Source organism: Carassius gibelio, chromosome A13 (genome assembly GCF_023724105.1).
Source record: "Carassius gibelio isolate Cgi1373 ecotype wild population from Czech Republic chromosome A13, carGib1.2-hapl.c, whole genome shotgun sequence".
In the NCBI taxonomy this organism is placed as follows: domain Eukaryota; kingdom Metazoa; phylum Chordata; class Actinopteri; order Cypriniformes; family Cyprinidae; genus Carassius; species Carassius gibelio.
Genome location: NC_068383.1, coordinates 14911449 through 14928594, shown reverse-complemented (window position 1 = coordinate 14928594; position 17146 = coordinate 14911449). Strand labels below are relative to the sequence as shown.

General features: G+C 39.2%; 2 protein-coding genes across 41 annotated transcripts in view; both read left to right on the top strand.

Moving 5' to 3' along the window:
* The first annotated feature begins 150 nt into the window (after positions 1-150).
* On the top strand, positions 151-4744 carry si:dkey-174i8.1 (arylsulfatase I). Its single transcript, XM_052613242.1, has 3 exons — positions 151-909; positions 1274-1606; positions 1690-4744. The coding sequence occupies exons 1-3, from the start codon at positions 656-658 to the stop codon at positions 2783-2785; spliced, it is 1683 nt and encodes a 560-aa protein (XP_052469202.1). The 5' UTR covers positions 151-655; the 3' UTR covers positions 2786-4744.
* A 3050-nt stretch (positions 4745-7794) lies between these two features.
* LOC128026274 (calcium/calmodulin-dependent protein kinase type II subunit gamma) overlaps positions 7795-17146 on the top strand; it is a 62554-nt gene continuing 53202 nt past the window's right edge. For 7 of the 40 annotated variants that reach the window (XM_052613206.1, XM_052613203.1, XM_052613218.1 and 4 more), the window contains exons 1-2: positions 7800-8067; positions 15449-15543. In XM_052613206.1, the coding sequence (XP_052469166.1) occupies positions 8003-8067; positions 15449-15543 (160 nt within the window). In that variant the 5' untranslated portion in view covers positions 7800-8002. Of the gene's footprint in view, positions 8068-15448; positions 15544-17146 lie in introns of all 40 variants that reach the window. The other 33 variants (XM_052613210.1, XM_052613208.1, XM_052613207.1 and 30 more) reach the window with 8 other exon arrangements.

Here is a 17146-nt window from a genome sequence, read left to right as displayed (position 1 = left end):
TGAGCTTGAGGGGGAATCTTTCCTTTTTTATATTTAATGTGTGTAATACACTTACTAACCAGGTGGTGTCAACACTGTATTTCCTTTTGATTTCTTCCCAAATTGCCTTGTATTTTTATTTTATTTTATTTTTATATACAGATCCCCCACCAAGAGAAACATGCAGCATCTCAGTGAAAAAAATATAAATTGTATACAGAGTTGTAAAAGTATATATCTGCTACAAACTGCAAATATCTTAACATTTATAAAATCAAGTTATCAAGTTTTATTTACCAATGTATAATATTTCAGACACAAACACATGATCCTGTAGGTTGGTGTGCTAGAGGAATGTAACATGGTCCTGTTAGAGGACAGCAGTGTTTACTCTCAGACAACTCAGCTCTGCTCACAAAGTTACTCAGACATACAGAACACCATTCTAGACTAACAAACCGAGAAGAGCTACACAACGGGTTTCATTTATCATTTACTAGTTTAACAAAAATTAAATCTACTTTAGTTGGGGGGGAAAAGACCTTCAGGCTGCTAGATGGAGTATAACAGCAAGCATTCTCCGTTAATCTGGCTTGGTTCAAGTTGAACGTCAACATAAGGAGTCACCAAAGGGTTAGTCAACAGACAAGCAACTCGGTGGATTGGTGTCCACATTATGGATGCGCTTGTGCTTTGTTTCTCCTTGGCGCTAGGACTAATTCATACTACAGCGGAAAAGGTTCTCAGACAGGGAACCCCACATATTGTTTTCGTAATGGTGGATGACCAAGGCTTCAATGACATTGGGTACCATGGCTCAGAGATCCACACACCAGTGTTGGACCAGCTGGCTGGCGAAGGGGTGAAACTGGAAAACTACTATGTCCAGCCCATCTGTTCCCCGACACGTAGCCAGCTTATGACTGGACGGTAAGAGACCCACTTTTATTTTCCTAATGACACTATTTTGCTTAAACACTGCATAAATATTACTGTATATACTAATTAAACGTATGTATAAACTGATCTTATACCGTCTAATTCAGTATATTGCATATTCAATATAAGTATTGTTTCGCTATAGAAGTTAAACCCAGTGAATTTATTGGTATAGACAAGGATTCTATAAATCCAGAGGGCCACTGTTCTGCAAAGTTTAGCTTCAACCCTAATCAAAGACTTGAGAGCAAGCTGATCAAGGTTTGATCAGGGTGTGAGCTAAACTCTGCAAGAAACCTTGGTGTATAATCTGTGTTCCTCCATCACAATCACCAGCTACCATCTATTGATTCAGGTATCAGATTCACACTGGGCTTCAACACTCGATCATCCGTGCACGGCAGCCCCTCTGTTTGCCCCCCGACATACCGACGCTCCCTGAGAGGCTCCGGCAGGCTGGCTACAGCACTCACATGGTAGGGAAATGGCACCTGGGTTTTTGCCGGCCCGAGTGTCTGCCAACGAGCCGTGGCTTTCAAAGCTTCCTTGGATCACTGACGGGCAGTGGAGACCATTTTAGCTTCCAAAGCTGTGACGGTGCAGAGGCCTGTGGGTTCGACCTGCATGATGGAAACCGACCGGCCTGGGAGCTGAGTGGGAATTACTCAACAAGGCTTTACACTGAGAGGTGAGAAACGGCAACAATTTGTGAACCAAATACTGTGCTGCATTGAGTCATGTAAGCTTTTGTGCTCATTTGGACTCTTGCAGAGTGAAAGAAATCCTGAGAAGTCATGACCAGCGGACGCCCCTGTTTCTATATGTGGCCCTCCAGGCCGTGCACACACCATTACAAGCTCCTGGGCACCTTCTCAGACGCTACCAGACCCTTGGAAACAGACCTCGGCGCCACTATGCTGCAATGGTGAGCGGCGTAGATGAGTCAGTAGGGGAGATTGTCAATGAGCTGCGTGAGCGAGGCTACTACAACAAGTCTGTGCTCATCTACTCTTCAGACAACGGGGGCCAACCTCTCTCAGGGGGTTGTAATTGGCCCCTGCGTGGCGGCAAAGGCTCCTACTGGGAAGGTGGAGTGCGAGCAGTTGGTTTTGTACACAGCCCACTGTTAAAAAGGAAGAGGGTGGTGAGTCAGGCTCTGATTCATGTTTCCGATTGGTACCCAACCTTGCTGTCTCTTGCAGGATATAGTGAATCTGATTCCAGCCACCTGGACGGCCAGGATGTTTGGGGTGCTATAAGTAGCGGCCTGCCCTGTCCACGAACTGAAATCCTCTTCAACATTGACCCTGTGTCACGCAGGCATGGAGAAGTCGACCCGAGACTCCTAAATGTTAATGGTTTTGGGATCTGGGACACAGGAGTACGTGCAGCCATTCGAGCCGGTGACTGGAAACTTATGACAGGGAACGTAGGCGACGGAGACTGGTTTCCTCCGCAGACGATGCCGGGAGGTCCGCAGCAGTGGCAGGGCATGGAAAAGAGACGAGACCAGCGAGGGAAGTCTGTCTGGCTATTCAACGTCACTGCTGATCCCTATGAGAGGGCAGATTTGGCAGAGGCACGGCCTGAGGTGGTCAAGGTACTGTTGGCCCGACTTGCTGAGTACAACCGGACTGCTGTGCCTCCGCGCAATCCTCCTGACGACCCGATGGCTGACCCACAACTTCATGGAGGGGTGTGGACTCCCTGGCTGGGTCAGGTAGAGGAAGGAGATGAAGGGCATGATGAAGAACCAGACAACACCAACAGAAAGGCCCGATCCAAGAGTACCTGCAGAGTCTGCAAACTCAGGGCCTTGTTTAAAAAGGTTGGTTCCCGTATGCAAAGGGCCGCTTTGTTCTTGTAGTCAGAAGAGGTAGTTGTAGACAGGGTTTCTGCATCCACAAAGCCATTTTTTGCTGGCAGTGTAAAAAATATGTGCAGCGACATTGAACTGTTTATGGCCTTCCTGCATCATTACACGGTAGTTCAAAGATTTCACTTACCAGCCATGAGCTTATTAGACAGTTCCCATCTGTATGATGCAATGGATTTAACGGAGCAGTTAAGGTAAATACCATTAATGGTTCTCAGACAGAAGCAGTCTGGATTTGATCACATGTAATTTCCACAAGTACTTAATGTAGATATTGCTGGGTCTTTATTAGATGATCCAGTCATTTGAATACAGCAAATGGTGTAAGCAGTGGCATTGATTTGATAGGGAATAAAACAGCACTTATATTGTTCTTCAGTTGTTCCTGGACCAGTGTTCTCTTATCCACCCTCTGGTTCACTTTCTCATTTTCTCTCATCTATCTGTACTTTCTCTGACATTCCTCTGCCTTGCACTCCTCCTCACGCCTCTTTCATTCTCCTACCTTTTGCTTTAATGCTTGTGCTCTGACATTACCCACCACAACCAGAATAACACAAGATTCTACTCCTCCACCTGTTCCTCTTGCATTGCTTCTCAGTTTGAGAAGATCAGGTCAGTGCAGATGTAAAAGCAAGAAAAAGAGCGATAAACGAAGTTATTTTATGTAAAATGATGGCTATTTGAGGAGGAGTAAGATCATTATTGGGTATGAAGGCTGTGCCTTTTATATGAGACATTCTTGACCTGTTCATCTCCTGATTTCAAGAGATTTTAACTCAATTCACAAGACTTGATGAAATGTGCTCTCTATTCAGTGTAATGCATATTTCAAAATAACAGTTTAGAAATAATTTGAATATTAAAATTTTACCTCTACGTATGTAAATGGTTTTACTCTCATGTAATTGTATTTGTGATTGTCTTCTTTCAGCACCCCTACAAAATAATCCATCCTTTTGACTTGTTCACAATAACATAGTCCTCCCATAAAGATGTGTTCAGTCACAAACCATGAATGAAAAACTAACCTCTATCAAGCTGGAAGCAAATGACCTCCATTAAACACATTCATATGAAGTAATTAAACAAGAAGAATGTTTCCTTAAGTTTTACAGTAATAAATGCTTCACTGTTGCAAGATAAGGAATCTAGAGCAAGGTAAAAAAACAAAAACAAAAAACAGTTAAAAGATAATGTTAGTACGTAGTTAAGATAATGCAAAACAGATGTTTACCTTAAGAGCTGCAAGAATTACTGTATCTTTTGTTGGAGACTGTTGTTGTTAAAGATTCATTAAACCATGATTCAAACTAACTGATCTGTTCCTACTTTCCAGCACATTGTTATTGCTTAATATTGTCACGTTCTTTTGTAAAAGTGTTAAATGTAAAAGGGATGGTTGGCCCAAAAATGAAAAAGTCATCGTTTATTTACTCTCATGTCAAAACCTGTCTGACTCTCTTCAGTTTTTTTTAGTTCATACAGTCAAAGTCATTGGGCACCAAAACAGTTTGGTTTATCAACATTCTTCAAAATATCTTGTGTTCAGAAGAAGTAGTTATATTATATAGTCAGTCAGGTTTGGAACGACATGAGGGCGAGGAAATGACTTCGTTTTAAGTTTTTGGGTGAACTATCCCTTTAAGTTGTGATTACATTTACTCTAAACTTGTGAAATTACATAAACCTACTTCAGACATATATTTTGGAAACGCAAAGTCTAGTGTTGGCCACACCTTTATAATCTCTGATGTAAATCTGTTGTATACTTATCTTAGGTCATAGTCCAGAGGGCTTTTTTATTTCCTGTTATTATTTGCCCATTCAAAAGAAGTGGGGGAAAAAGTCTGGAATGTACCTGGATGAATTACAACAACTATAAATGTTAAAATTCCACCAATACAACAAATACACTTCCTCCTCCCGTTTATCTCTGAAAACAACTCAAAACAGTATCAACCCACTTTGGAAAAGACATCAACTGTGGTAAGAATGCACAATGGGCTGGCCCAGAGAGAGAGAGTCTGACTAGCTCCCTCACTCTCTGTACATGAGTCATTCTGAACACATGCTGGGCTTGGCATCTCTTAAAGGTGCTGTGAGCGATTTGTTTAAGAAATACCAAGCATAAAATGTGCTTACTGCCTGACAGATAAAGGCATTCAGGTTAAAAAAGGGACTATAGGGGTCCAAAAAATGAAATATTTAGGGGCCAAATGGTGTTTTTGTTGCCAAACTGCAGAATCAGTTGAACGGAACACTGTTGTCCATGCTCACAATGTATTGTAGTGGATGAGAAACTAGACCAGCTATGGAACCGTTACAGAAAACTCTGTACTAATAGAGTGTGTATATAGGAGCTGAATACATTTGAATCCATAGCTTTCTTTACACTTAAACCACAAGTTATGCTACATGCTGTGATGAAGGGATGTTGTAATTATATCAAATGTTTCTCAGGCTCAATTAGATCTGATGCCATCACTCTGAAGATCTTAACTGTGTTTGTGCCACATAAATGTCAGGTGGCTTTATAAGAATATTTCTGCCTGTTTTAATTCAAATGTGTTGCATTGTTTATGTTTCCAATATGTCACACGCCTACAGTCATACTCCCAAACAAAGCTCTCCTGAATCGATTGAACCTTATACAATTGAGCCTCGCTATACTGGACTTTTTTTTTTTGTAACATTTATTTATTTTTGGACTAACACCAATTTATTACAAAACTCTTGGCAAGGCTTGAAGTGTATGTGTGTCACTGTAACAGTCTTAAATTCATTCCCAATGGGACGTACCCAAAAGGATTCTCTTCAGTGAGGGAGTTAGCTATGAACCGCTTGATTCACTGTCTTCTTCACTTCACTGATTAGCTTGTGACTGTTTTGTGAAGCTATTCTGATTGATTCATTTAAAAGAACCAGCTCATGTGAATCATTTTTTTTGGTAAATCGCACATCACAACTCATTGCTTTTGTTGTGTCATTTAACAAGCACAACACAGCTAAAAAGATATGCTGTAAAATAATCATACAAGAAACACTGAGACACACTTGTCACTTACCTTTTTGTACTGTTAACCATTGTGCATGTTTGAATTTGTAAACATCAGTGCTGACGAGTCTTTGAAGGCTGGGGTGGACTTATTCACAGCGGTGCAAGTTAGCAAAATGACTGAAATCGCTTACAGCATCTTAAATGCATCCCAGTTTAATGGGCATGCTAAGAGCAGTAGTGGATTACACATTTGCTTTACAAATCAATATAGTAACATAATGCTGTGGTGTGGCAACACAATTATCAATGGGCAGCAGGTAACTCATTGTGCTAATGTAAAGACATCAGGTTTAATACAATACATTTGCATTAAGCCCAACAAACTGCTCTTGATATTTTAGCCTGTTTTGTGATGCTTCACTTGATCTTCTGTTGCACAGATGAAGTATTAATGCAGTCAGAGATTTATCTATAGTTCAGATAACTCTTTCATTTTACATTTTTAAACCTCCTAACACACACTAACACAATTTTTTTTGGCACATTATGCATCACATATATAATTCAAACATGATCTGCATATATAGCCTGTAATACTTAAAGCAGCACACTTTCCCGAGGTACTGATGCTGTCTGGCAGCAAGCCATCCATCCTCTGCTGCTGAGCTTTTGCAAAGGACAGAGTATACCAAAATGTGGCTTTTCCCAGCATGCAAGGACACGTTCTCATACACAGAGCATCAGCACTACGGGAACACTGCAATTAAAACCACCCACCTCTACTCTGCTCTAATTAAGCTTTCATATCAACCTGCCTCTGTGTAATTACAGTCCCTGCACTTCTTATGCATTCATTTCTAATCGGACTGTTTTGCTCCACAAGAATGGCCATGAAAGAAGAGAGAGCATTTACAAGCATGAGACCGTGAATTGTTATATTCTTTTTCTAAGAAGCGATAAAAGTTCACATAATGGACATGTATAATGGCTGAAACCTGAAGCAGGCTTGAATCATGAGTAAATCAATAACGTGGCAGAGTACATTTTTTCACCTGTTTGTGCATGCAGACATGCAAATAATACATTTAAAAATTGTTTTGAATGGCTGTTTTTTTTTAATAATACAGTAAGAATAATAAAATGTTTTTATTAAATGTATCATTGATTGCTGTTTTAATAATTGTCATTTTTATTTATTTGATGAGATAGTTTGTTTTTGTAAAAATGAAGGCTATGTCCGATTATGTTCTACATAGGAACTACCACATCAAGACTTAAAAACATCTGCTTGGCTGTTTTGGAATACAGTATCACTCATGAAATTGATTTGTGTAGTTGGAAGCATCAGCACTTTTGTACTTGCTCAGAGTAGGCTATGTGTCGGGCCTTACTATCTACTGTAGACACTGGGCTCCTTTGATAACACTCAATGAAGGGCGAGTGTAAAATCAACATTTTAATGATTCGGCTTTATGTCAAACATGTTCCAAAGAACAAAAACCGACCAATGGTGGTGCCAATCAAGCACCTAATATACAGTATATTTAGACAAAAGTAATTTAGAATAAAAAAGCCATCTGCACATACATTAAACAACGTTATATGCCTACATTTATTGTAGTTTTTGCACATTTTAATAAAATTCAGTCCACCTTATTTTTAATGTTTGAGCAGATGTGTCCATTTTTAACTTCTGGTATCCTATTTCTGGTATAAATACTTGGTTCACTAGCTCCTTATGCTTTCATTAACAGCTCGGATCATTATTGGAATCAGATGCTGAGGTGTCAACTCCGATTCGAATTGTTCAAACCGGTTTAGCGAATGAATTCACCCTATTCATCGAAAAGATCCGACTCCGGAGAACGATTCGTTCACGTTCAAACATCTCTACATGAAAAACACCGCAGCAGCCAGTGACACTTCATTCAGCAAGAGCGCGACGTCGTTTTGTCGCGTCGCGCGCTCGAACTCTGAATGTCACTTCTCGACGTCGACAGAGAAAATCTCGCGTGGCTGGCAGCGTGCTCTTTCTCTCCACCTCCACCAACAACACACACGACACTTACCAGCACCTCTTTCTTCCTTCACCCCCACCTCCTCCTTTCTCTCTCTCTTTCTCTCTGTGAGTGAGCGAGAGATCTCCCGAAACCTGAGCGAGGCGGTCCCGGAGACACCAGAGAGGCGATATCCTCGTAAAGCGCAACATGGCTACAATTGTAACCTCCACCAGGTTTACAGACGAATATCAGCTGTACGAAGAACTCGGAAAGTAAGCGACCGCACCGCTGCATTTGTGTGACGCGTTACACACGCTCTCTCTTCACTCACTGCATTGTCTCACCGTGTTGCCTGTGTATCGTTCAGTATGTTGACAGCAGCCTTCACACACAGGCGGATTGGTTTTGCATGTCAAAAGCCAGTGCAGTCCGCTAAACGAAAGCCCGATTGAGTCGATTCGATTAATTCGGTATGCTTATTAAGCCTCGGGTTTCACGAAGCTCGTTTCTTTGTTTATCTTTAGATGCGTTTCCTAACATCGTGCTCGCGCGCTACAGGGTGCTCTGGGAGCCTGCGTATCGTCGTGATGCGAGATGCAGTACTTTGTCGACACTTTATCGCCATGTGAACGGCCATTCGTTTGAAGGGGAAATACTGAGGTCTGAGGTGCTAGGCTTTGTCATTTGCGTCCTTGTTTTGAATGTATACCCAAACTTTTACAGCATTCAGAAGCATTGATCAGATATCACTGATGACTGCTGCCGCGCAGGCTTTATAGTACGGTTTGCTGCAGACTTGTGTAACGATAGTTGCGGAAAATGCTGCTGTTTTGGGCATCATATATCGCACCGTCATTGGGCGGGTTGTTACGTTTGTTGCCAGTTGTTGTCCAGCCGCCAAAAACATCAACGTGAAAAATGAAGGAAGTGAATTAGCGTTGCCTGATTCGTTCTGTTGAGTCGGATCGTTTTAATGACCTGGTTGAACTGTGGGTAAAACCGGTCTGAACGATTCTTCGGCAATCGTGTTGAATAATTTTAAGCTGTTTTCGAATCAACAACTCGTGCAAATGACTTAAAGCGTTCCTATTGTGCTCTTTTACAACGTCTTGATTTTGTTTTGGGGGTGTACTAGAACAGGCTCTCATACTAAGTTGTTCGAAAAAAAAAACATCATTTTTCACATATTTTACATTGTTACAACACCTCTCTCCGAAGTCTTGAATGGATGGCTCAACTAGTTCCTGTATTAAATGAAGGCCCGCCTTCTTAAATGTGTTGTGATTGGCTTCACTGGGCAACTGATCAGGAAATGTCATGCCCCTTGCCATAAGGGCCTTTTGCACCACGGGAAACTTTTCATAGTACCAGAACTATTGCTGTGTTCCAGGCAGGTTTTTGAGCCCGCAAGTCATGACTTCAAACCACGACTCACGACTTTGTAGCATTCCAGGCAAGTCATGCCAAACTTCCTGAGCGCAAGAAATTGCAGCTAGATTATTCATTTTATTGCAACGTTATATTGTCCTAAAATCTATTTTTCAATGTGTACCACTTGAATAAACACAGCATCCGTAGGCAATATTATATTTGTGTTTCACGGGCTATGTGATCACAGCATCCTCCATCCTCCTGTTGTTAATGTTATTGTTCTTTGTAAACGTTGTTGAAAGCCACTCACAAATAGGGCTGGGTATGGTTCAAAATCTTTCGATCCGGTGCCAATTTCGATACCTCAGTTTCGATACCGGTTCCTAACGATACTTTTTCCGATACCATATGTTTTAAAATCCATTTCAACACAAATACATTAAACACAAAACTTTTATTTTTAACCTTAATTAAAACAAATTCTGGTAACACTTCACACTCAGGATAACATTATTAATACAACTGGTTGTGCTTTTTGGATAGGGGTGCGCCATTCAGGGGCGGACTGGGACCAAAAAGTTGCCCTGGACTTTCTGGCCCACAGCAGCCCACCACATCATAACGCAAACGGCCCTGTTTTGATGTCATTTATTAATTTAATATTTAAGTAAACAGTTTGGTGATTTTAACCAATAGGGCAACTGATCCTCAGTTGAAAGAAAAGAACAACAGCTGTTCATTTAGCGACTCCTAGTGAGCGCTACATGCTCATTAAGACACAAACATTCTTCTAGAACTCACACTTTGCATTCAGTTATCAGATCCATACAAATCATGCATGAAATAGAAGTTTATAAACTCAAACGATAGCTTTATGTGCTTTACAGATGAACTTGAAGTCTTTATTCATTCGAGATGTTCAATAATAGATCATCTCCAATAATAAATTCCTAACTTGCTTCGTGTTGTTCACTTGCTTGAAGGGATGAAACCGATCGTAGCTGATCGTTTGCACTTGTTTCTAAATATTGCTGATTCAGGCATTTTAAACAATTCGCGCGTTTGGAGCTTGCACTCATTCATTCAAAGCACGCGCTGCGAGCAGCATTTCATACAATGCACGTACAGAGAATTAATTCATCTTTCGCGTATCGTAACTTCTGAATGAACACATACACAATTATATCAAAATAATCTGTAAGTATTCTCGTAAACACCGTCGGTTATGTTTTAAGTGAACGTATACAGTGGCCTGCTGCTTAGAGAAATTTGCTGTACTGGATAAATCTGTCTCTTTCTCTCTGTTTTTTTTAAACGACATGAAAGGGGGCGTGTTTTAACATACGCAATGGAGTAGACCAAACTAAACAGGGAGGGAGGGCAAAACACTCATCCAAACAAATGCTTCATTAAATTGGTGGTATTGCCGGCTTTGGTTGCAATACTCTTATCGCATATGTTGCACTTTGCCACACTTTAGACCTCTTTGGCATTGTAAAACGGAAACGTTTTGAGAAAAAACAACTACACTTGTGTTGTGTGACTGCGAGTACCTTCAGAAATCCTCCCCGTCACGTCACGTGGTGGTGGACAGCCAATCACGGCGAATTTAGGTCCTCACATGCACGTATGCTACAAGCTCACACAGACATAGCCGTTTGGCAAAAAAAAAAAAGTACTGTACATTTACTTCTGGAACTAAAGTGGTGCGAAAGGCCCTATTGTCGCATGCTGTCAGCTTCAGTGTAAAAAAAAGTGGGAAAGCTATCATGTCTCCGACATAGTAATAACACTCGTTTCAGCTCAACCAGGTCTTGTACCATTCGTCAATATTTGTGATATCACAAATCCCGGAAAAGAAACGTAGTCCAAACGAGTCGTTCGTTGTAGTTTTAGAAAAGTGATTTCTGTTAATAGAATATGTCCTTTTGAAGTGAACTTTGAACTTTGTAACATTGCAGATCTTTTTTATGCTCCAACAGCAACATTACAGACTAAAGTTGAAAAAGTGAAAAAGCATTATAGGCCCCCTTTAAATAGCAAAGTAGCAGAGATGTCACAAATAAAACGTACCGGAAATATGTTTATGATTCGGTTGTTTGACCGTTTTATCAACATGCATATGACACAGATTTGGCTTTAATAAATTACAGTAATAATACCTTAGTAAATAAACATAATAAAACTCTTAAAAAACAAATTCTAGTTCTATTTTATAGAATATGTAATTTTGTTAACACTGTTAAAAATAGAGATGATTTTGGAAATAACTGTAGTAGTAACTTAGTAAATAAAACTTAATAAATACATGTCAGATGGAGTCCATGTGATGACCTAATTAGGGATGCACCGGTTGACCGGCCATAAATCGGAACCGGACGGTTTTTGCTTAAAATACGCGATTGGCAATCGGACGGTTTTTTTTTTTTTTTTTGCCCGATTTTTCCGGAAGTGCGCTCGCGTGCACAGACTACATTGTAATCGTTCGCTATGTCATTTGTGTGGAAGAGTATTTCGAAATCTGTGTGCAGGACACGGGCAGCCGATCAGTACTGGAAATGCAGAGCTTCATGTCTGAGGCACAGACAGGAAGCGATCAGCTGTTGGTGTACTGGCGCACAAATAAGAGTCCCTTTTCTGCGTGCACTGAAGCTGCGCGAGCGTATACTGTACCGGTCCGAGCCCTGCACACGGGTGGACCGTGAAGAGATGTTCAGATCAACCTCTCACGTGTTGGATGAGAAACGAAACGGACTAAACTGTGACAAAACTGAAATATTTTTTTTATTTTATTTTTTTATTTTTTGTAAAGTAGAACTTGCATACACGTTTGAAAAGCCAGAAGTAATCGTCAGTTCTGCATTAGGATGATTATTTTTATTTTACCTTAAAATTACATAGACTTAATTTGATTTAAAAATCACCTGGGGTTTCATTCATCCAATTAAAAATTTCCAGGGTAATGATTCACATCTATATTTTTTTTACTTGAGACAATAAGTTATTTATTTTTCATTGGCTCAAGTAAAAAAAAGAAAATAGATCATTACCCATAGATCATTACCCTAATCTTTTATTATTTTTTATTATTGGATGAATGAAACACTGCATCTTTGTTTTATTCGCACCAACATTATTTGATTTTAACATTTTGGAATAATGTATTTATATAGAATACTTTTATTTAGTCTCACTGGTAAAGACCAGATTTTTTTTATTTAAAACCAAATTGAATTAAAAACTAAAACAAATACTGAATGCTAATTAAGAAACCTCTTATTGAATGTGTGTTGATTGTGTTGTTTGGACTGTAGAACTATGCAGTTGTTGGCTTTAATTTCACATGGTTACAGTTAATCTTTATATTTAAGGCCAGTTCTGTAGTTTCAACCCAATTCAAAAACAAAAGCTAAATGCAGATGTCTGTATACCATCTATGTTTGTACTGAATGTAGGCTACTTACTGTGCAGGTACTGCTGTTAATTTCAGATGGTTACGGTTATTGATTTCAATAGCCAAAAGCAATTTTGGCCTATTAAATAACAAATAAACATTTTGTTTATGCATACTTCCCTTCTTTCTTGTTTGTTGCTTAAAAGATTTTTAAAAATCGGAAATCGGTATCGGAATCGGCCAGTTTGCTTGTAAAAAAAATCGGTATCGGAATCGGCCATGAAAAATCATGATCATGCATCCCTAGACCTAATGTCCCACTGAATCACTTTTTGAACCTTTTCTTCTACATAAACTCTTATAAAGAACTGATTAGTGGAAATGATTCAGACTTACTGCTGTTTTTGTTTGTGAAATGTCCAATTTAGCATTTGACTTGATGTTGACAAAGCTGCTGTTTTTGTTGTTGATTTGAACACCATGCAATATTAAAGTCTGTATGCCTGACATATGTACTGTATATCACTACTATAGGTTGTGTCTCCAGAAACTGGAAAACAAAATTTTACATGCTTGTACATGCTAGCCAATCTGACGAGTTGGATCTGCGGCTCTGTTCCAATGGTGTGACTTTGGTAATAGGATACCGTTTTTTCTTAACTAAAGGGTTACTGACAGCAATTTTTGTCTTGAGTGACAGCAACTGTTCGCAAATCTGAACAGAGCTTACTAGAAACAAACAGCATATCAACTCCACAGCCTCCTAGGATGTGAACACACCATAATGAGTTAGTTTAACTGACGTAGCGTGTTTCATTTAGCTCCTGCTGTTAGATACCATGTCTGCTGCCAAAAAGCATCTTTGTCCATTCAAAAGTAGCTGTGTGCTCAGAGTAATTTTTTTCAGCCAACATTTAAATAGTAAATGTTTCAGTATAGTGTAGTTGATGTTTTATCAGTGCCCAAATCATTTTTGGAGAGCTCTTAAAAACCTGAAAAAGACATATTTTACTTGTTTCCACTGTTCTCATAACAGCTCAAAATAGTTGCCTATAAGTAGTAAATAAAGTTGGCATTTTTGCAAGTACTGTATGTTAATCATTTCAGTGACATAGCCTATTTTATGTAGTACATTTAAAGCTGAATTTTTAGTTCCAGTGTATTGTTGTTGTCACTTTCTTTTTTGTGATATTGCATCCAATAGAATGCAGCAGTAGGGTTCCAGAAGTAAAACTCCTTTTCTTCTTAGTGGAATTTATTTTTAACAATCTTATAAACCTTTTGAAAACGCACCTGATGTGAGCTACTACATTTTTAAAGAGTGGTATATACTTTGGTTGAAGTCATCAGCCCACTTTGTTTCAACTTATTTTTTAATTAAGCATGTTCAACACAACAGTGGAAATCCTGAGGAAAAACTACATTACCCAGGATTTTGCAGAGAAATCTACCAATCACAGGGCTCTAGAGTGCGACCTAATTTCTCAATGGTGCAACTAAAGAAATCGGAAGTCTCATTGGTGCGACCAGCTTTTCGAGGGAAAAAAAAAAGTTCTCACAACTCTGAAAGTCTCCCTGTGGTTCAAGAGCAGATACTAGAGCCCTGCATTTTAGCCCGAGCCCAACAGGCCCCGACTTTTTTTTTAAGACCCTCGAGCCGGGTTCATAGCTAAGTTTCACATCATATTTCAGACGTGGGACTGGCCTCCCGCCTGTTTAAGACTTGTCCTTACTTTTATATTTTAGAAATCCATCAATTGGTGATGGAAAATTGCCGCACTGGTAGAAACAACATGAGACCGCGCTACCGCGACTGTCAAGAGCGCCTCAAAAGTGTTTAATGTCCCAGATTTTGATTATAATGAGAAAGTTTTTGTTTTCGATTTGTTTTATTTTAAGTAGTCATTTAAAGCTTTGTATATTTATCTTATCTGTGAGGCATGTTTTCACTCCGTTTCAGTTCATCTTTGTACTCCTAAAAAAGACGAGACGGCAGAAAGTGCATCATGTTTGTTTCCTTTATTTTATAAAAGCACAATGTTTTGATGATATTGTGAGTGCACACAAAAAGTAGACCCTTTGCAGTTACGAATGATGTATTATTCTTATGAGCAAAAATGACAGTGTATCTACTGAAGAAAATGCAAGTGATTATGCTGGCGTCTCCATGTTCTGAGGCGTCTCCATGTTCTGAAGCGTCTCCGCACAAACTATTGGATATAGCACACATTTATCTGGGTCTAACATTTAAACATTGTTATATGCTTGAACTGTTTTATATCTATAGATTTTATTTTAGGCAAGTCGTGGTGATTTGAGAGGGCTAAATTGATTGAAAAAAAAGTGAACTTGTAAAACTGCTGTGTTAAATGCGATGCGGTCGAAAATCTGGATGCAGCTAACTTTTTAGGCGCACCAGTGCAACCAGTGTAGAAAGTTAGTCTAGAGCCCTGAATCAGAGAATCGAAGCAAATAATAGTCTCCCTAAGATATTAAACTACTTGTATGCATAATCTACATATTTAACACAATGTTTGTATATGTGTATAATTAACACCTTTAAATCAGTAGTTTTAAATTTCTCCATATTTTTTTATTTGATTATGTCTTTTGCAGTGTTTCATGGCATTGTAGTTCTCTGTCATTAAATTGAAAGTTTTTGGGAAATTGTGATTCCTCCCATAGCTGGTTGGTCTCGTTCATAGTTTACAAGTCCAAATCAAAGAATTTTTGAAAAATCCCTGTGGGAAAAGTGAAAACTTTTTACTTCTGGAAATAACTGCAGAAATGTTGAATGGGAACTGTTGCACGCTATTTGCTTCATTATATGATTATTGCTTTTAAATAAATTTCAGGCTTGCATTGACATTTCTGTTTCTTTCAAACAGGGGTGCCTTTTCTGTTGTTCGGCGATGTGTAAAGAAATCAACTGGTCAGGAATATGCTGCTAAGATCATCAACACAAAAAAGCTTTCAGCAAGAGGTAAGATTTAGCTTTTTACTAACCTGCTAGTCTGACTCCTGTAGTTCATCTGCATCATTCTTCCTAGAATGTTACATGTTACATTTGTGTCAATACACCATCATCCTAAAAGTTACTCTGATATTTCTCTTTGATCTGATCAGATATGCATTATTTGTGATATAGCATTCTATATCAGAACTGGCCAAATATGACTGGTTCTCATTTATTGAATGGCAGAAACTATTGTCTTATTGTACTCTGAGCACATGCTTATTTAAACTATTTTAACCTACCACAAATGCTGAGACAGGAAGCATGATGTTAATTCATCTGAGCAGACTGAACAATATTGATCATTTGTCTCTCCGTGGATGGTTCTGTCTGTGCTCTGATCTCAAATGCTTAGCAGCTAATGCAATGAACCTGTTGATGTTTCTTCTTTCATTCATTCATTCGGTGTCTCAGTTGAGTCACTAATCACTGTCAGTATCATCAGTGCTAATTATGCTGTTGGTGAAGATGGTCAGGATACATGAGCCCCAGCCACTGTTCTATTTCGGGGAACGGATACTTTGTGTACCTGTCCTCGTACGGTATCAGGTTGGGCTGGGTTGAATTAAATGAAATGGATTTTAATTAAATGACTCTTTTTGGATTGTCAGCTTGGCATGGGCATGATTACTCAAAGACTAATCAAGATAACACATTAATTGTGTTCACTTTGCCTGAACTTTTCACACAGACCGAAATCCTGTAACAACTATGTGCCAAAAAAGAGCTTCGCTTTCAATCTGGTGACTTGTTACAGTGACATTTTGCATCGGCATTGTGTTCGGATGTAAAAGCTGTTCCCTACAGCCTTTGTTGCTGTTTTAGGCCAGAACGCAAGAGCTGGAGAAATGATTGTACTGTCTGTAGACCTTCAAGTTGAATTATAACAGATCCTGTTCTCATTGTGTACATATGTGTATGCTACGGTCCCCATGGATGGCCAGTAAACAACAGATTTATTTTAAAAGACCCTAGGACAAAAAACATCAGGTAATTAGATCAGCATAGTTTGGCAACTCTCTTAGGCTTTATTTCAGGGAACTTGGCAACAGTTTTTCTTCAGACTCTTCATCAAGCTGGCTGGCACTGCATTAAAAAGCAACAGTGCCAAAGTCCCCTCCTGTGAAATCTCCCCATTCCCTTGGCCTTAATCAAAGCCCAGAGAGATCTCTCGACATGCCAACCTGTTAACAGACATATAAGCTATTATCATCTCTGAGTCATCTTTCAAAGGCCAGGATGGTCTGCAATTACTCAGTCCAATGTTGATTGTACATTTTAGTATATAGTGAGCAGTGCACTCATTTGTTGAGAGTGCCTTATAGATGTTGTTTAATGCTATACTGCTACAAATTTCTGCTCAGATTCTTAAGTATAGTTTAAGATTTCATTTTTAAGTTTCATTTTATTTTGAATTTATTTGAATGTGATGCTTCAATTTCTTACCTGTTTTGCATAAAATTCCGATTAGTCCAATGAAATGTTAAGGAAAGCATTATGTAAATGTAGAGCACTAAGAATAAACTACGTGAACTTACCACTGGTTACTCATAGTCCATCTTCTTTTACG

What these genes read in the sequence shown, in the direction of transcription:
- si:dkey-174i8.1 (XM_052613242.1), top strand. Translation starts at nt 656, where the DNA reads ATGGATGCGCTTGTGCTTTGTTTCTCCTTGGCGCTAGGACTAATTCAT. An exon ending in AGCCAGCTTATGACTGGACG is followed by an intron (nt 910 to 1,273) that starts GTAAGAGACCCA and finishes CTATTGATTCAG; the next exon opens with GTATCAGATTCACACTGGGC. An exon ending in ACAAGGCTTTACACTGAGAG is followed by an intron (nt 1,607 to 1,689) that starts GTGAGAAACGGC and finishes GGACTCTTGCAG; the next exon opens with AGTGAAAGAAATCCTGAGAA.